The sequence below is a fragment of the Miscanthus floridulus genome, chromosome 4 (assembly GCF_019320115.1).
Source record: "Miscanthus floridulus cultivar M001 chromosome 4, ASM1932011v1, whole genome shotgun sequence".
NCBI lineage: Eukaryota > Viridiplantae > Streptophyta > Magnoliopsida > Poales > Poaceae > Miscanthus > Miscanthus floridulus.
Window position 1 is genome coordinate 68,539,649 of NC_089583.1, and position 20,404 is coordinate 68,560,052.

At 46.5% G+C, this 20,404-nt stretch overlaps 1 protein-coding gene and 1 pseudogene across 1 annotated transcript; one reads left to right on the forward strand and one right to left on the reverse strand.

Annotated features, from left to right (window-relative positions):
* The first annotated feature begins 755 nt into the window (after positions 1-755).
* LOC136549769 (proton pump-interactor BIP103-like) lies at positions 756-6,099 on the forward strand. The gene is made up of 8 exons (XM_066541182.1): positions 756-912; positions 2,696-3,044; positions 3,260-3,454; positions 3,537-3,716; positions 3,803-3,997; positions 4,702-4,800; positions 4,887-5,387; positions 5,465-6,099. Exons 2-8 carry the CDS (start codon positions 2,700-2,702, stop codon positions 5,801-5,803), a joined length of 1,854 nt encoding a protein of 617 aa, XP_066397279.1. The 5' UTR covers positions 756-912; positions 2,696-2,699; the 3' UTR covers positions 5,804-6,099.
* A 155-nt stretch (positions 6,100-6,254) lies between these two features.
* Positions 6,255-20,024, reverse strand: LOC136549770 (uncharacterized; annotated as a pseudogene).
* Positions 20,025-20,404: the final 380 nt, after the last annotated feature.

The window sequence follows — 20,404 nt, forward strand, 5'->3', positions numbered from 1 at the left end:
TCTATCACATATACATAATCCATCTGGCAAGAGAAGGCACACATGACATGAATCCTCGGTCAATTTCTATATGGATACATATACCACTAACAATTATGTAGATTCGACATGCAAAGGTTTTCTTGGGCACGTAGTGTAGACGGATGCTCCTTACCTTGCGGCACCGATGCACAGCCACTCGGCCTTGTTGTGGAGACACGTGCTCACTGGCACACCTTGACGTAGCAACCATGATCTATACCTATGCTAGCTCGACCTGGCCTCTTGCGATTTGAGGGAGATGGAAGAGAGAATAGGGTTGATTCGGTGTATTTACATAAGCGGATGAGATATGATACACCATGACCGAGTTGGGCTAAGAGGATATTCCAATAAATGTTCACTTTGTCTTCTAGCAACGTTTTGGTAAAAAAATGATACGCAGTACTAGCTAACGAGAGAAGCGATATTGTAATAGCTAACGAGAGAAGCGATATTGTAATAAATGATCACTTTGTCTTCTAGTAATATTTTGGTGAAAAATGACACTAGCTAGTAGGAAAAGCATGGAATGGAAGGGATAATAAAAAGTTAAAATAGTAACTTTAATATTCTTGGCAGCACATGAGAAAACCATGTACTATACTTTTTTTAAAGAAAGAAAACCATGTACTATACTTTTTTTTAAAGATACTATACTTTTTTTTAAGAAAGAAAACCATGTATAGAAGTGGTATTTTTTTTTTTTTTTTGGCGGCTGCTACATCCAACACTGGCCCCGATCCCAGTTTGTACCCGGCCTTCATACAAGGGTTGCGTGTTCACCCCTTGCCTTCTCTTCTTCTGTTCACCCCGCGTGCTCTCTCTCTCTCAGCCGCTGCCTCCCTACGCCTGGTGCCCAGGTATCCCTTGCCGGCGACGAGCACCCGCCAGGTACGCCCACCCCTTCTTTTCACTTCCTGCTGTGCCATACCGAGCACCCCAACCCTAACTCAAGCTATTTCTGTTATTTGTATTCGGATCTGGTCTAATTACGAGTGTATGCGTATCATGCCTGCTAACTTCGATCTGCCCTTTACCGGTGCCGCCCGCCCGCCACTGGCCTCTGGGTAGATTGAAATGGTCGTGGGGGAATTAAGGGCGCGGGCCTCGTAGATCTGGATCGGCCGGCCGCTTGAATTGAGGCTGCGCGCCAGACTGAGAGGATCGGCGGAAGCGCGGCTGTGATCTGCGGTGCCTCGTGGATCACGCCTGGATTCGACGGCGTTTGTTAGCTGGTCTTTGAATCGGATCGCAGTGCCGAATTTCCCGCGCCTCGCCTCCGGGAGTAGTCTTCGTCCGTGGTCTTGTATGTTTCCTTCGATGGGAGTTCCTTTTGGCCCAGTTCGTGTGTTGAATGAATCTGCTGGTGTAGTATTCTGATGGGATTGATTCTCTAGCACGTTATATTGGAACCGACCGTGTGTCGGTCGATGGACTGTGTCCAGTGAATTAAATTTGTTACCATATCTGGATCATCTATTTTCTGCCACTATATTTCAGAGTTCACAATGGTCGCTTTCAGTTTCAGTGATGCATAAACTCTTTCCACTATTATGTTCGATCAGATGTTGAGTGCATCTTTTTGCACAATAAGAGAATCCTATGTTAAGAAAATATAGTCAGAACCGGCTAATGCCAGGCAGTCCTATTTTGGTGTGTGCTGGGTAGATAGCATGTGGGTGTAGGCTTCGTGTGCCAGTGATTCAGTCTGCAGTTTAGTTCAAACTATCTGCCCGTTCCAATGTCTGCTGGTGTAACTTGACCCAGCACCAAAATTGCATCAGCACACTGGTCCCACTGCGTCTGACCACTTTTCCACTTTGGGAAACATAAAGAAATAGGCAAGTGAACTATTACAAAACTGTAAAGCGCAAAGTATCAGTTCCTTGAATTCCACCTATGCCATCAAACATTCTCTGAATGCCCTATATGCCACTGCATGTGTAAATGACAGGTGCGTCCAGGCCCCCACATGTCATTGACACAAGCGATGCCATATATGGATTTCAGGGATTATTCCGTGGTGCAGGCAGAATGTTCCCAAAATAGAAACCCTACTTTTAATGTCAAGACCTAACCTTTCGTTGCCCCATCCTAGCTTTTTAAATTTGGGGTTGCAGCTGCAGTCGATTCCAGTTGAACCCACTCCTTGGACAAAATAGATAAGTAGATTTGGATATAGTGGTATGGTCATGCTTGGTGTAGAATTCCTGTCAGAGGGCGATTGGAGGTGAGGTTTGATGCCTGATTCAACTTTGGGTAGGAGAAACAGAGTTGGTGTGGATGTGTTTTGTATATTTACATTAAATGCCCCCTCCCCCAGTACCAACAATTAGGGATTACTCTTTTGATGATGATGTGATCTACATACCTTGTTCCGCACTCCTTATTTTTGCTTTGTTTACATATCTGTTTGGTTTTCATGATGATTTGGTCAACATGCCTTTTGGATTGACCAGTTTTTGGGTGCTCTGTGGCATTTGCTTTGAACCACTGTTTGTTTGCCAGCAAACAAATTTTGATATGCATTTATGCTTCTTGGGTAGTTTGCTAGTAAATATTCAGTTAACTGCTTGTATTGCAAGCCATGAGAAGAAGTTACTCAGATTTTGTTTTTTGTTCTGCCTCATTGCAACCTGTTCCACTGACAATCTTCTTTTTCCTATTGCTGCAGGGGTATGGGAATGGAGGCCGCTGGTGCTGAAGCAGCACCAGCAGAGGTCAAAGTATCTGATGGAGAAGTGAATCTATTCCAAGAGAAGGAAAGCAAAGCAACTGCAAAAGAACGCGAGGAGGCAGCTGTTTTTGGTTCAGAGACAACTACCAATGTCGCTGATCTGGCACCTCCAAAGGACGCGAAGGATGAATGGCCTGAACCTAAGCAAACTTATGCCTTCTACTTCATCAAGATCCGCTCATTTGAGGATCCTAAACTGAGGGCAAAACTCGAGCAGGCTGACAAAGAATTCCAGAAGAAGATCCAAGCTCGTTCTAAACTTATCGAGGCAGTAAGAGCCAAGAAGGTATTTTTCTTACAGGTCCTCATTGGATTGAAGTAGCCTTCCTAAATCCTAACTGATGCGCCACTCTTCATCAACAAGATGTTGAATGCTTTGTAACTTGTTTCAAAACATGCTTGTTCTTTTGATAGCCATTAGCCAAGATGTATTCTTAATGGAAGTGAACAGCCCCAGGAAGCGACATGTATCTCATTTTATAACCTACAAACACTTTGCAGGCAGAGCGCTTCAGTATTATTGCAGAGCTGAAGCCATTGAGTGCTGAGAACAAACAATATAATGAAGTTGTGAATGAGAAGATAAAGGAGATGGAGCCTCTTCGGAACAGCTTGGGCAAGTTTCGTGATGAAAACAATGCCATGAGGACACAGAGTGCAGGTTTATGCTCTTCTATCGAAGAACTTGACCTAACGGTATGTCCTGAACCTTTTTGCTAACATAGCTTCCATTCCAGAAACAGTTAACTATACGCTATTCTTCCATTGCTCCCCCTAGATCAAGATGCTGAATGATCGAATGGTACATGAGAGCATACCTTTATCTGAGGAGAAGCGTCTGGTGAAAGAAATTAAGGACCTTGAAAAAACCAGATCGAAAGTCATCTCTAATGCTGCTAACAGGGCTAAACTGCAAGGTACAGTGGTTGAAAAAGAGGCTATACAAGACCAGGTCAAAGTAAGTGTGTTCTACTGCAATTCATCTTTTTGTTTCTGCATATATTTCTTAGAGAAATAAGTGGTAACCGCAGTCTGAACATTCAGATCATCGGGGAGGGCATTGATGGAATAAAGAAGGAAAGACAGGCAGTAAGATCTAAGATTAAGGTCCTGGAGGATGAGTTAAAACTTGTTGATGCTGAGATTGCATCGCTTCAAGAAGATTTAGATGCAGCAACTGCCAGAAAGGACAAGGTGTATGAATCGTTGCAAGAATTGAGAGCAGTGCGTGATGCAAAAGTAAGTTTAACATATTTTTAAATTGCCCACGCAAAAATTATGTCTTTCCTTTTAGTATTATTGTGTTCAATACTTGGGTTAAGAAGAGGGAAACCCTATTTCTTCTGTCTTCACCTTTTGTTTCTTTGTTTAGGTATACCAGTGTGTGCCTATGGTTGGTTTTGTGTCTTGTTCACTGTGTACCACCTAGAGATGGCTGTGTTGGATTAGTGTGCCTGCTGTTTTGTTTCTGCTAGGCTTTCTGTATTCTGGAATCTGGAAGGCAACACGCTATCGTATATACACCTTTTACAGTTCTGTTTTTATAAACTGTTAATGTGATGATGCATCATCTATCCACCCCTGCTCATCAACTACCACTTTTTTTTTGTTGATATTTCTTTTGAATGGATTTATGATCTGTCTGTCCATTCATGTATTAAATTTACCGCATTATATAGCAGCCACATGTGCATTTTAACTACCAGTTGAATTCCATGTGTAATGCTTGTTCATTTAGTGGTATGATGTTATCAGAACTGTTTTAGGCTGATGAGGATTTGTTTCTGTTGGCCATTAGTGCCTTGAAAGCTGGAGTGGATTAACTTATTGCTTGTTGCGTAACCTGAGGTTGTGTGACATGGTTTCTGTTCTCCCGTGGAAGCCTGTCACTGGCTTATGATTACATGTGGCAATTCAGTGATATTCTTTTGCACTTGATCCAGAACGCATCCTCCATGCAAAACCGTTCAGTTTTAGGCAAAGCTAGGGATTATTCTTCAAGGAATATGCTGACAGAATTGCAAGAGCTCCACAAGACTGAGGTATGCTTCTAAATATGTTGATCTTAATGGCTCAACCTCATGCGATGCCCACATGTTTCTGTACTAAACATTTGTTGGTTTAATAGGTCGACAAGTTCATGACCCAATGGTGTGAAAGTAAGGCCTTCAGAGAGGACTATGAGAAGAGAATCCTCACCTCCCTAAATAGCCGACAGCTGAGTCGAGATGGTCGAATGAGGAATCCTGATGAGAAGCCCATATTTATCGAGTCACAGGCGCCAGCTTCAGAGCCAGAGCCCATCCCTGTAAAATTGCCTGCAAAACAAGCCAAAGAAGTGCCTGCTCCCCAGGAAGATGATGCTCCCAAGATTGAAGCTCGTTCAAAAGGACCTGTCAAGTCGCACAAGGCAAAAGCTGCTCTTGATGCTGATGATGATTATGAGGCTGAGCCCCCGAAGGAGAAGGCCAAGCCTACAGAGGCTGATGTGGCGAAGTTGAAAGAGATCAAGAGGCAGGAGGAGATTGAGAAGAACAAGCTTGCCTTGGAGAGGAAGAAGAGGCAGGCTGAGAAGCAGGCAGCAAAAGCCGCGGCCCGAGCACAGAAGGAAGCTGAGAAGAAGCTGAAGGTACTGCTCATCTCTCTCTCTCATTCACCTCCTGCGATCTATACTGTAACAATGTAACAACTAACTAATTCTTTCAGAAAGAGGAGAAGAAAGCCAAGAAGAAATCCGGTGCAGCTGACACTGATGAGCCCTCGGAATCGGATGCCAAGTCTGATGAAGCCATGGAAGCCCCAGCGGAACAAGAAGTGATCCCAGCTTCCACCACGGTAAAGAAAGAACAGAAGGAGAGTGCCCGGCACAGGAATGTGGTCAGCCGGAGCAAGGCCCCGCCACCCAAGGCGATCCTGAAGAGGAAGAAGGCGCAGTCCTACTGGTCATGGGCTGGCCCAGCTGCCATAGTGGCTGCCGTGCTGGTTGCCCTCCTCGCGGTGCTGGGATACTACCAGTACTACCTCCCAGCGAATGCCAGCAACTGAGTGGATGAAGCCCGTGCACTCGCCGCCAGGCCTTTTGATGATGTGGAGACCAATTTTGCAGGTGAGAAGAAAGAGTGCAAGGTCTGCTTTTGAGACGTTAAGGACCGGAGGAATGTCTTGTTCACTTTCGATGTTAGTTTATATATATTCTATGGAGCCGAAGATACAGTTGATTTTGGTTGCGACTTTGCTATATCTCTCTCTATATACTGCGACTGATATATCCCGTGTACTTTTGAAGTGAAGCGTATATTGACATCCGGAATAATGCCTTTTGCTTTAGGTATCTCAAATAATGGCCCTTTCTATGCATTTATGCGTTAGTTTTCTTTTTTTCCCCTTGGCATCTTATAGATGGTGCTGTTTTCCAAAGTCCCCAGATGATCCAGCAACAGTAACAGGTGAACCTGACTCAATTGCTATGTTTGATGGCAAGGCCAGATCGTTGATCTGTTCAGCCTGGAGAGATTTCCCAAGAGAAGAAGCAGGCGGGGAGCCTTTACTAATGTGAATGTTCAGATTCAAGCTTGCTACTGAAAAAAACACTGCCCTTTGCACTACTTATTGATGAACTGATAGATGCAAAACATGTGCGAGTTGATAAATCATGGATATGTAGTGCTTGATGTTCGGTATTTGTTGTACTATATATACATCACAAAAGGCCCCAGCTTGCCAACACCATGAGCAGATGTTCATTTAGCTGAGGTTGAGCTCACAAGTTGCCGCATCTACATAATACAGATATTCCACCAACACTGTCAAGCGACTACCTTGTCAGGAATAGAAGTGATCCTGGACTACAAATGTAAAGGCTTCAGTCAATTTTGCACTATCAAACTCGAAGCCAAGTGTAGTTTCATGCACTCCAATTTGCTCCAGCGCAGTAAAACCATCATTCCTATTCTATCTATGAACATTGTTATTTGTTCGGACATCCCCGTTCAGCTGTCATTTTTTCAGCTGGAACAGTGTTTTTTCGCATGAACAGTGCATTTTTTATACCAGCCGAACGGGGCCATCGTGGGACATGGTTAATTATCTATCCCCTGCGTTGCCAAAAAAAAATTTGTTGTAACAAGATCTTTTGTGTTGTCTACGTTGGATGCACCCGAGCACTAAATTTTTGGCGTAAAAATGGGCAAACATTGCAATTGATGTTTTTACTAAAACAATAATCCAAAATATCTCTCTTTAATGAAGACATTCATAGAATTAGTCGACATTGGATTTCACAGGACCAGCAGAACCTCTTCGCCGCTCCCAGCTGCAGGAGAGGGCGAACCCTAGGCTGACACGGCGAATTGAAACTGAAAGAGATAAGATGCAGTAATAGATTGAGAACATGTTAGTCAGAGAGGAAGAAGAGGCAGGCCGCTTCTACGGCTCTCTTTCTTGTGTTTCACAACAACGCAACAATGAACTGTTTCAGAAAGAGAAGAAAGCCAAGAAGACAACTGGATTTGCGTTAGTTTTCTGTATATGCGTGCCAGAATTCAAATATTGCCTCCTGCATTTGCATAGCAATTTTTTTACTGCATTTGCTCAACGCTAGCATTAGCTTCACCCCGTATTCAATGTCCCCTTTCACATCGGAGGCAGGCAACGACACAAATGGAAGTGATGTTACCAGCTTGTATACCTTCAAAAGGATGCCTCATAAAATTGCTGGTTTTCAGTTAACAGGCAGCTGCGCCTACAGAACAAGACCTTCCTTGCTCTGCCAGTCTGCCTCATGTATATAGGACCAAAATTTCAGTAAGCTAAAGGGAAGGGCCACCCAAAATGGGACAATACAAAAAAAAAGGGTGTCAGACTTGTCTATTTGTATGTATATTTCTTTAACTATCCCTAAAATCGCCTCCTCTAAGCTGCAGCTCCTTGAACACTGCTGACGATTCTGCCCACAGCTTCTTGGCTACTTTGGTGTCATAGGACTGTCGGGAGGATCTGATTGTTTTCCCTTTCCCACCAAAGAAATACTTCCCAGATTCTTCCTGAAATAACAGGTTCATCATTTTGGTTGCAAAACTATGAAAGTTCTGCAGGATCTCACAGCAAGCTTACAGGCAGCGCCAAACCAGCATCAAGGACAGCACCAACCCCTGTATCAGGTTCCTGCAGGAGTTTAAGGGAGCGCAGAGCCAAAAATGCGAACCAAGAGAGACATTGAGGAAGCTCTCGCATGATCTTTGTTTCCACAACACCAGGATCAGCAGCACTACAAACAAGGAATGTTTAAGTCATATGTGCAAACGGAATCATGTTAAATGACAAGCTGATAATCATGGATGAATGAGTGAACTGCTAGAGCTTATGTTAATTGGTGATAGTAATAAACATTGTGATGAGCTTTCCTATTCTATCCTTCTGCAAGAAACATCAGAACAATAATATAAGCCAATCATTTTGTAACATCTGAAAACAGATTCGTTTTAGTAAGGTTTTCCTCTGTGGTTAGAGAACAAAATATCCTGGTAAACATAGCATAACTAGAGAACGGTCCATTTAGAGACCAGCATAGAAAAGGGCCCCCAGTATCTACACATCTATACATATATATAAAGAGCGTGCAACCGCCCAACTTCCGTCCCTCTCACAGATCACTGTTACCGGCACAGGCAACGTGCGATGGTTTCCGCGGTGAACAGTAACGAGTTTTCTGTGAACAGTAACGGGTTTATGAACAGTAACGGGTTGCTACGAACAGTACTGACCCATTAAGGTGAACAGTAACGGGGTTTTATGAATTTTTTTTTGGCGGCGCAATACAAATCTTTTTTCCCCACTATTACCCGCGCAAAGCGCGGGGTCACCTGCTAGTTCCTTCAATAGGCAAGACTGTGGTTTCACAGTATGGAAAAAGGATGGAAGGAAATGCATGACAGATAATAGATGGTGCATACATTACAGAGACGCCAGATGACATGTGAAGCTGTCGATGTAGTTCATATGAGAACATCAGCATACAAACTGCGACAAAAAAAAGAAGTTAAAAATTTAGAATAGAATTACATGAAGCATAATAAATTGAGCCAATAAACTCACGTTTGGTATACTCATAAGTAGAAGCTAAGGGGTCACTTTCCCCTACTGAGCACCGGCCAAATTTCATCCCTCTCAATGCATCCTCGCATACATCAATACCTGACACTAGATATGCAAAAATTGCACATTTTATCAAACTATGTGCCTTAGAGTGATAGGAAGGGAAACTAGTATAATGGTAGTGCATGACCATGCAACCTAAGGATTCCAATTTCATCGAGGAAAATTTATAGGTTACTGCAATAGAAGATGACATGGTGCGCAGATGGTAGTATATATCAACTTAGAAACAAGAGAGCCAATTATGTGGGTAGCAAAGGATTGAACCATGACACAACCGTATTCAGGAAACACTAGCATAATAACAGGGAAACGGATAAAATGAAACAAAATATTAAGATTCATATAACATGGATATAACTCCGCCTATATTGTCTCAACATAGCAGGTCCCAAGCCCTGGTAAATGATGAGGGTTGTGATAGGTGTGGCGAGCCAACATTAAATCTAGCCATTCTAACGGAGATGAAACCCGAAAGAAAACCGTTGGGACGTAACCCTCTTAGCGATGCGCCATATCGGAACCCGGGTATGGTGTTAAATGGGCAAGGGTCGGGTTGGCACCCCCTTGGTGACGCGCCGTGTCGTGATCTGGGCATGGTGTCAAGTGAGCAAGGATCGGGTCGTCGCTTCCTTAATGGCGCGCTATATCAGCGCCCGGGTGTAGTGAAAAATAAGCAAGGGTCTTCACATCTGAGTCGACGGATGCGAAGGGTAAGGAAGCTAGTCGAACCAGTTAGGATCCGTTTAGGTAGTTGGAATGTAGGGTCGCTTACAGGTAAGTTAAGAGAATTAGTTGATACCATAACTAGGAGGCGTATAAATATATTATGCGTTCAAGAGACTAAATGGAAGGGTCAGAAGGCGAAGGAGGTGGACAATACAGGTTTCAAGCTTTGGTACACACGGACACCCGTTCCCCAATTCCCCGCGGGGAATTCACCCATTAGAGGGCGGGGATGGTACAAATCTTATCCCCATGGGGAATTAAATGGGGAAAAAATCATCCCCATAGGGTATGACGAGGGCGGGGATGGTATACATGCCCCCGTCCCCGTTCCCCGTAGGGACCCAAAATGTTTAAGGCTCATCTAAAAAGGCCCAATTCATGTGTACGTATATAAGGCAATTTCTAACCCTAACCTTATCCTTTCCATTCTTTCCAGACTCCCAATCCCCTCCCCCGTCCCCCCCAGCCGCCGCTGCCACCTGCGAGTCGCACGCATGCCCCAGAGCGCAAAACCCCCAACCCCACCTCGCATCCTTCCCGTCCCCATCGCAATCGCAACCCCCGCCGGCGCTACCTAGGTCACGCCACATGCCACCTCTCCCTCGGCTCCGACGATGCCGCACCGACAGTATCCGGGCCCGCGCCCACGACCATCGCCGCCGCCTCCAGCGGCGGGTTCACCTTCAAGCTCCACCCGCTTGTCATCGTGAACGTCTCCAACCACCACACCCGTGTCAAGGCACAGGCCGCCTGCTCTGGGGACAGCTCCTCCTCCTCGTCTGCGGCGGGGGTGGGGGCCGGGCAGCCGCCGAGGGTGTTCGGGTGCGTGATCGGGGTGCAGTGCGGGCGGACCGTGGAGATCTTCAACAGCTTCGAGCTCGTGCTCGACCTTGTCTCAGGCACCCTCGACCGCGCCTTCCTCGAGAAGAAGCAGGAGCTCTATAAGCTCCTACTCGAATCTGGGGATTTTTTAGGGTTTCACGACGCCTGGAATCGTAGGGAATGCTAGGGTTTCGTGGATGGTTTGATGAGTTCTTTGTTACGGCTGTGGCTGTGCAGATAAGAAGGTGTTCCCCGACTTCTACGTGCTCGGCTGGTACTCCACTAGAAGCGATGTGCACGACACCGACATGCAAATCCACAAAGCCGTGAGTTTTTACAACCTTTTCTTTAAGTCCTTGAATCTGTTATCTGTGTGACAATGTCACATTGTGCTTGGGCATTGGTGTTTGCCCACGTTGATGGCTTGATGCGAGGATGGGGATCCCCGAGCGGGGACGGGGATGGAGAAGAAATGCTCCCCATGAGCCTTCACGGGGACAGGGACAGGGGAAATTTTTCCCCGTTGACATTTTGACTCAAGAATGGTGTGGTGGGAGTGAGAAGGCAAGGAGATAGGATTATCTTAGTCAAGCTTGTCGTTGGTGATATGGTCTTTAACGTAACGTAATTAGTGTGTATGCCCCCAAGTAGGACTTGACGAGAGTGTTAAGAGACAGTTCTGGAAAGACTTAGATGGCCTGATTAGAGTTGTACCTAGTAGTGAGAAGCTTTTTATAGGAGAAGATCTTAATAGGCATGTAGGTACTACAAGCGTAGATTTCGAGGCAGTTTATGGAGGTTTTGGGTATGGTAGTAGGAATCAGGAGGGGGAGGAAGTTCTGGACTTCGCGGTAGCTTTTGACCTGATGATAGCCAACACTTTCTTTAGAAAGAGAGAATCTCATCTAGTGACCTTCAGTAGCGGACAACACTCTAACCAGATTGATTTTGTCCTCGCCAGAAGAAAGGACAAACGAGCATGCTTGGGTTGCAAAATGATACCAGAGGAGTGTGTTGTTTCTCAACATAAGCTTTTGGTGGTAGATTTTCGTTTTTATGTGCATGCCCGTAGGAATAAACAAGTTAAGATTGAAAGAACAAAGTGGTGAAAATTGAAAAAGAAGACGTCAGAGGTATTCAGGGAAAAGGTTATCAAAGAGGGATCTTGAAAGGAAGAAGAAGACATAAACAACATGCGGGAGAAGATGGCAACCAACATTCGAAAGGTGGCTTCAGAGGTGTGTAGAGTAACCAAAGGAAGTGGAGGCGAGGCTAAAGATACTTGGTGGTAGAATGAGGAAGTCCAAAGGGCTATGAAGGAGAAGAAAGAATGCTATAGACGCTTATATCATGACAGGAGTGTGGACAACATAGAGAAGTATAAGGTGACAAAGAAGATTGCAAAGCGAGCTGTAAGTGTGGCAAAGGGTAGAGCGTACAAGGATCTTTATCAGTATTTGAGTACAAAGGAAGGAGAGAAGGACATTTATAGGATGACTAGGGTTCGTGAGAGAAAGACAAGGGACTTTAACCAAGTTAAGTGCATTAAGGATGAAAGGGAGCATCTCTTGGTGAAGGAGGATGAGATCCGACATCGATGACAAGAGTATTTTAACAAATTGTTCAATTGTGAGAATACGGACACAACCTTTCAGTTAGATGACTCTTTTGATGACATCAATAGGCGCTTTGTGCGGAGAATCCAAGAATCTGAGGTTAGAGAGGCGTTGAAAAGGATGAAAGGAGGTAAGGCGATGGGACCGGATGGTATCTCAATCGAGGTGTGGAGATGCATCGGGGACATAGCTATAGTATGGCTAACCAAGCTGTTCAACCATATTTTTCGATCGAAAAGATGCCTGACGAGTGGAAGAGAAGTATATTGGTACCGATCTTTAAGAATAAAGGGGATATTCAAAGTTGTAATAATTACCTGGGGAATTAAGTTGATGAGTCATACTATGAAGCTATGGGAGAGAGTTATCGAGCATCGCTTGAAAGCAATAACGCGGGTCTCTATGAACCAATTTGGTTTCATGCCCGGAAGGTCAACCATGGAAGCTATTTTCTTAATAAGACAAGTTATGGAGCGGTATAGAGAGAAGAAGAAGGACCTACACATGATTTTTATTGACTTGAAGAAGGCTTATGATAAAATACCAAGGAATGTTATGTGGTGGGTTTGGACAAACATAAAGTCCCAACGAAGTACGTCGGGCTCATTAAGGATATGTACAACAATGTTGTGACTAGTGTTCGAACAAGTGATGGAGACACGGATGACTTTCCTATTAGGATAGGACTACATCAAGGGTCAGCTTTGAGCCCTTATCTATTTGCCTTAATGATGGATGAGGTCACAAGAGACATACAAGGAGACATCCCTTGGTGTATGCTTTTCGCGGACGATGTAGTGCTAGTTGATGAAAGCCGGACAGAAGTGAATCAAAAACTGGAGTTATGGCGGGAGACTTTGGAGTCCAAAGGTTTTAGACTCAGTAGAACTAAAACTGAGTATATGAGATGTGACTTCGGCACTACTACTCGGGAGGATGAAGATATTAGTTTGGAAGGTCAAGTAGTGCCTAGGAATGATACATTTCGATATTTAAGATCAATGCTACAAAGAGACAGGAATATTGATGAAGATGTTAGCCATAGAATCAAAGCAGGGTGGATGAAGTCGCACCAAGCATCTGGTGTCCTATGTGACAAAAGGGTATTACAGAAGCTAAAAGACAAGTTTTATAGGACGGCGATTAGACCTGCTATGTTGTATGGTATAGAATGTTAGCCTACGAAAAGACGACATATTCAACAGATAAGTGTCGCGGAAATGCGTATGTTGCGTTGGATTTGCGATCGTATAAGAAGGGATCGAGTTCGGAACGATGATATACGTGATAGATTAGGGGTAGCATCAATTGAAGAAAAGCTTGTCCAACACCAGTTGAGATAGTTTGGTCATGTTCAATGAAGACCTTCAGAGGCACCGGTGCGTAGTGGAATTCTAAGCCATGATAGTAACGTGAAGAGAGGCAGAGGAAGACCGAAGTTAACTTGGGTAGAGGCAATAAAAGGAGACTTAAAAGAATGTAATATACCCAAAGATTTAGCCTTAGATAGGAGTGCTCGGAAAACATTTATTCACGTGTCTGAACCTTGATTATTTCTGCTAGGTTTTAACTCTAGCCTATTCCAACTTGTTTGAGATTTAAAGGCTTTGTTGTTGTTGTTGTTGTTGTTGTATATAACATGGATATCTTTTGTTAATGCCACATGCTTCAGTTGTTCAACTTACGTACAAATAGTTCGTGAAGTTTGTTAACAACAAATAACTAAACTCAGCACTTACCACACCTGTGTGTGAAAGAAGTTAGATTAACCACTCGAGAAGGTACCGAGCTTCTTCAGCAATGGTAAAAGAATGTTCGTCAGCGTAAATGGACCAACGTAGTTTGTGTATCATCCTGAAATTTGCATGCAGTAAGGGCAATAAACAATTAGCATAATGACAAAAATTTAATGCTGACAAACAACATCATTTGATGATGCAATAATTTTCTTTTGCTGGGACACTGTCAAGTGAAGCACGTACTCATCAAGGCCATCCTCAGTAATTCAATGCGACCTTGCTAATATTACAGCATTATTTACCAGGGAGAGAATTCTTTATTTGACACCAGATAAATGACCCGTTCCTTTCTTGGCCCTCAAAAAATTTTCGTTCCCTATTTGACATCGAGTTCAACTTTCGTTCCTTATACGACACTCCGTTGGGTTTGCCATCTGTAAACCGTTAACTGCCATGTGAAAAGACGATTTTGCCCCTGTGGGCCTCACCACCCTTCTCCCTCCTCTCCTCCCCTTCTCCACGGCCCGGCTCAGCGAAGCGCTCACGCGTCCGCGCACGTGCGGCTCACACCAGCACCATGGCCTCCGAAGAAGTTGCTGGCGCACCCGCTTCCGTGTGAGATCCGACGTCCTCCGGCTCGGCTCCTCCCTGCGAGATCCGGCGTCCTCCAGTGCGGAGCTCACCTGTGCAGCATTGACCGCCTCGTCGTCCGGCCGCCGCGAGCCTTGCCGCCACCACCGAACATGACTCGTCCGTAGTCGTCACTAGCGGATCGATTGCCTCGATCGACGTCTAGAGCCCCGCTCTGCAGCCGGCCGGCGCTCGTAGTCACGGCACGCGCGATGCCTCCTCTGGCGCCGCCGCACGGCGAGAATAAGAGCAGCAGCTCCGGCGGCAAGCATCAGCGGCAGGCGATGACGGTGGCTGCGGTTCAGCAGCGGTCGGCGTCGTTCCACGGGCGCGGGACCGAGCAGTGGCACCACCAGCCGCAGAAGCAGAGGCCCAAGACGTTGCCTGACCTACTCGCCAGCGTCAGCGCAGCGAGCTTCTGTTCCGAGTCCCCACCCTCGGACGGTGGTGACACGGGGAGGAGTCTGAGGGGGACGCCGAGCAAGGTTCTGGTGAGCGTGGCGGTGCAGCAGAGCATGTGGCCGCTGCACGTCATGGCGTTCGCCGAGTGGACCGTGGCCGACCTGGTGGCCGCCGCCGCACCTAGCAGAGCGCGTGCGTGCCATCACTACCGCCACACAGAGATGGCTGCGCGCGCGCGTGATTGCTGCCACCATCGTGCTGAGTCACGCCACGCCGGCCTCAAGCATGCGTGGTGCCTCCTCCGCCGCACCAAGATCGCCACTGCACCTGGGCGCTGGACTAGCACGTGCCCATCACCTGCTCGATGAAATGCCATTGAGAAGTGTTGTGGTACATTGAGAAGTGCACTTGGGAGCCGGGCCGTGGAGAAAGGGAGGAGAGGAGGGAGAAGGGTGGTGGAGCCCACAGGGGCAAAATCGTCTTTTCACATGTCAGTTAATGGTTCACGAATGGCAAACTCAACGGAGTGTCGTATAAGGAACGAAAGTTGAACTCGATGTCAAATAGGGAACGAAATTTTTTTAAGGGCTAAGAAAGGAACGGATCATTTGTCTGGTGTCAAATAAGGAATTCTCTCTTTACCAAAAGTTGAATAGAAGGCTCCAAATTTTTCTCCTGAACCCATTGCTTGAGAGAACTTCCAAACTTCTTAATAGACTTGAAAGATGCCAAGTCGAGCTGAAACTCTGAGATTGGCATCTGGCTGTTGCCTCTGAATTTCTTGAACAGTCTGCTTCACAGGGTGTGACAATGACGACAAGAGTAAACACTAGCCTAACAACATCCAGTGAAAAATCTCTATATAATCAGCCTGTTCGCTTGTTGGTTTCATTCCAGGCTTATCAGTTAGCCAACGGTGTTTTCTTCTTATAACAAATCAGCACCAGCCGGACTTATCAGCCCAGAAACCAATTCAGCGAGCAGGCTCCTCTCACAACAAATCAGCATCAGTCGGGCTTATCAGCCCAAAAACTAATCAGCAAACAGGCTGTTGATAAGCTCCGGCCGGTGCTAATTTGTTGTGAGAGGAAATACCTCCTATAAGAACTGCGTGGAACGTCCAGCTGACACAGAAAAAAATAGAAGTGCATTCGGGTTCAGTAACTAAATAAGTAGAAAGCCATTGGCTCATTGAACATCAATATCAAGTCTTGAGCGCATGAAAAATAAGAATAAAAGATACTACGCATTGACAGTTGACATGGATGGGTAAACCCATGAAGAAGAAAAGGGCAAATTTCTAATCTAATGACTATGGCAAGGATACAAACGAATGAAATTGGAACGAAATCCAGAGCAACAGGGGGCGAGCTGAATCTCGTGTGTAAGCAAGCAATAAGCAATGAATACTAAGACACTAAAACCGTTGCAGGTAGTTTGGCAGATTCATCGAAGGCCATGGCTACTAAAGACACTAAAACCGTTGCAGGTAGTTTGGCAGATTCATCGAAGGCTATGGCTAGAATCTCGGCTAGAAGAAAGGAGGGCAACCTGGCGCTCTGAAAGCTCAGAGTAGAACAGTTTCTAATTTTTTTTTTAACAATGATAATCTAAAGAGAAGCACCGCACCTGCTCGACGGAATGCCAAGGCAACAATAAGAACAAGAAGAGAGACGCGACTGACTCACCAAGCACGACGTGGTAGCCCTCCCGCGCGAGCGCCGCCGCCGCCGCCCTGCCCAGCCCCGACGTCGCCTGCCACAACGGGAGACGTCGTCATATGGAGGAAGAAAGATAGAGAGAGGGGCAGACGAGATAATTGGAATTTTGCTATTACGAAACGTGGGTTTCGCTCGTTTGCTATCCCACAAAAGTAATTCGCTCATTGCCATTATGAAACCAGACACACTCGCTGAAATGCCCTTTTTATCTGCTCATCATGCCAGCATGACCGTTTTGCCCCTGCTTCTTCCACGTCCACGTCCGGCTCATGACCCGCGCCGACGTGGACGCGTGGGCGGCCGACCTGCGCCGCAGCGTTGGCGCCGCCACCGGAACCGACAACACCGGTGCAGGCCTTGTCAGCTACGTCGGCGACATGCGCTGGGCCGTCGACAGCAGCAACGACGACGCCCACGGCTTCAGCCCTGCTGCGCACCTGGCCGCAGAGCTCGCCCGCCTGCTCGGCGAGCTCCGCCTCCGCGCCGCGTCGCACGGGCACGGCGGGCGCGCCTGGCTGGTGGCGGCAGCGAGCTACGGCACCTTCATGCGTTGCCAGCGGTCGTCCCTGGAGGTGACGTGGGACCTGCAGCCGGTGTCCGTCACTGCTGGCGCTGGCGGCGGCCTCGACCTGGAGCTCGGCCCTCGCGCTGCAACTGCAAGGTGACAAACCTGTTGTTTATTTTACTCCTACTACTGTTGTTTGTTTCGTACAGTACGCTTTGCTTTTGTTTTGATTCACTTTGCTGTGACTGATGTGTTGCTGTCGGCTGTCCTGTCCTGCTCTCTTTTGGTTTGGTCCCTTCTGTTTGGAGTTTGGACTGAGGATACCCCTGAAACCATTCACTTTGGTATGCTTGGCCATCCATTAGAGTGACAGACATACTAGCCTGAAATAATCAGAAAACTGGAGTAGTGGTGGCTATTAGGAGGACATGTTCTCATTTTTCATTTCCTTAGCAGGATTCGGAATCTCCAATGCAAACAATCTGATTGCATGCGCAACTCATATTTATCCTACTACTACTACTATAAATCTTGCCGCCTACTGTTTCGTCTTTGTTATGAAAAATACTACAGTATATGCAACACTGAAGCGTAATAGTTGCATCTGTTCTTGCTGTCTGCTGTCTTCGCAGCCCGGCTGATGGCAAGGCTGTCTGTGTTACGAAAATGAAGCATCGGTTGTGAGAGCAAAGGCAGCAGGCACCAATCTCGCAGCAATAGCAATAGCAATAGCAACCCAGGGCTGTGCTTAAGCTTTGAGGAGGCTCCCACCTTTCATGGCAGGAGCAGGATCAAGCACCAGGACGTCATGACCACCCTGAGCCTCCTCCTGGACTCTGTCGAGACATCCGATGAGGCCCACCGCCACGAGAGCGAGGGCATGCTGGAGGCCAGGACGGCGGCAGCTAAACCCAGCGACATGAATAGTGTCCCATGGTTGTCGACCTGCGAGCTGCCGCCGCCGTCCGGCGATCTCAAGAGAAAGGCGGAGAGCGTCCGGATGCCGAGCGAGTCCAAGCGCTGGATGGGCGGTGGCGGTGGCCTTGACCTGAAACTACGCGCTGACGACGACATTGCGTGGCGTGAACGGCGACATTCCAGGACGGCGACGAGGACGTCGCTGTATCCGACAGGAAGACAGGCGGACGCGATCTGCTCGGCCATCTGGGTGGCCGGGGACGGGGTGTCCAGGGTAAGGATGAAAACGGACGGAATCGAACGGAGAACTCCTCAACTGTTTTCTACTTTTACATTTGAATACGAAAACGAAAACGAAAGCGGACAAACCGAACACGAAAACGAACACGAACTTACGGAATATCGAGAATTTCGAAAACGAAACAATTCGAGCGGAATTATATCGAACACGGTCGGTATACAAAAACTCAATACGGAATACCGACCCGTAGACCAAGTGCATGACTAAGTGCATACATGATCAAGTTCAAGTGCATATAATAATTAACAAGTGCATATTATAGAAACATGAACTCGAACTGAGTCAGAATAATTTTATTAATCTTTTTAGAATAGATGTAGTAATTTATTTTAAAGATTTATTTAGATTTTTCTTTTGAGTAACAAAGATTTATTCGGCTGATACAAAAACTATCAAATGATTGACTTTGCAGGTGGGGGTTAAACCGATGAGCTTGATGGGCTATGGCCCAGGTGGGCTTTCGTGTAGATGCTGCCGGTTTCCTGATATTTAGCACCATCTCATGAGGTGAAGAGAGACGAGGCTGAGCGCCGTCTATAAGAGAGGGCAGCTGGCCACCAGTAGAAAGAACACAGCTGCGTGGTGAACAACCTGTAATTGGGCTGTATGACCTGTGCAGTTGGCCAAATTCGGTTTAAACCGAATTTTCAATTCGGAATATTTCAAATTAAAAGTAGAAAAGTAGAAAACGATCGGAAAAATGTCTAAACCGTTTTCTACTTTTACATTTGAAATACGAAACATCTGAAATGCGAAAGCGAAAACGGTAAAGTCGGACAAGAAAATGCGGATTCGATCGGATTAAATATAAAAAAACGATGCGGTTCGGTTCGGGATATTTCCGTTCCGTTTTCATCCTTAGTCCAGGGACGCCATGTCGGCCTGGAGATCCCCGAGCACTGCCTCAAGCGCCCCGGCAGACGTGGTGCTGCGTCACCTACGGGCAGACGGTGAGCCGTACGCTCTTCCTCCGCTGCGCCGTTACGCCAAGCACGTCGCAGACCTGCGTCAGCGAGCTCAGCGACGTCGCCTGCCGTTGAAGAAGCAGGGGCAAAACGGTCATGCTGGTATGGTGGGCGGATAAAAGAGCATTTCAGGGAGTGTGTCTAATTTTATAATGACAAATAAACGAATTTCTTTTACGGGATGGCAAACGAGCAGTGATGCCCACGTTTCTTAATGGCAAAATTCTAATTTTCTCGGGGCAGACGGGCACGCATGCGAATGCGATGCGATAGGGGGCGGGTATATAAATACCCCGGTGACGACGCAGATGGGGCAGCGGCCTTCGGGGGGCCGCGGCTGCCGGCGGCGAGGGGCGGCCGCCCGGCCGCGGAGGAACACGAGGAGGTAGGAGTGGAGGAGGGAGAGGGCCCAGAGGACGGCCATCCGCCAGAACTGCGTCGAGCACAGCATGCGGAGCGCCTCGCGGTCCATGGCGGCCGGTGTGCCGTGGACTCGGTCCACGAGAAGCTGTGACGGGCGGGTAGGATGGTCTCAGGGCTTACTTGGACCAGGACTCGGTCCACGTCGAGCTGTCAACCTCAGTTATACCATGCACTGTAGGACCGAATGCGGGCGAGGAGCAGCGGCGGCCGGAGAGCAGAGAGAAGAAGGTGCGCTGGTTTTGGCGGCGGCCGGGGTCACCGGATAGGGAATTGGCCAAGTCTCAAACTATCTTTTTTTTTTCACAACGAGGACATTCTAGATTTCATTGCTTCACAACAACGAAATTACAGACGTTTAGAATTTGAAGTACTAACTAGTAATAGAGACAAAACAAACGCTAAAAGCAACCCTAAGAATCTCTTTATATACCCTTTTCTATTGTAAGAATAAAACATTTGATTTGAAAAAGCACTCTAAGAGTTTCTTCAACATTGTCATCCTTTTCTTATGTTTTTTCACTGGCTAAAGATGGAGAGCGGGGACGGCTCTCCAAAGTGTGCATACAGAAATCATTGGAAATTGGAAATATATACATAGCGATTTTACTACAAATGGCTATCCAAATAAGAATTATAAGAATTTAGAGAGTGTGTTTAAAAAAGATTTTTAAAGATGCTCTACGACACCAAAATAAACATTTTAGATCCACAGCTAACAAATG

What these genes read in the sequence shown, in the direction of transcription:
- LOC136549769 (XM_066541182.1), top strand. Translation starts at nt 2,700, where the DNA reads ATGGGAATGGAGGCCGCTGGTGCTGAAGCAGCACCAGCAGAGGTCAAA. An exon ending in TCGAAGAACTTGACCTAACG is followed by an intron (nt 3,455 to 3,536) that starts GTATGTCCTGAA and finishes TGCTCCCCCTAG; the next exon opens with ATCAAGATGCTGAATGATCG. An exon ending in AAGAGCTCCACAAGACTGAG is followed by an intron (nt 4,801 to 4,886) that starts GTATGCTTCTAA and finishes TTGGTTTAATAG; the next exon opens with GTCGACAAGTTCATGACCCA.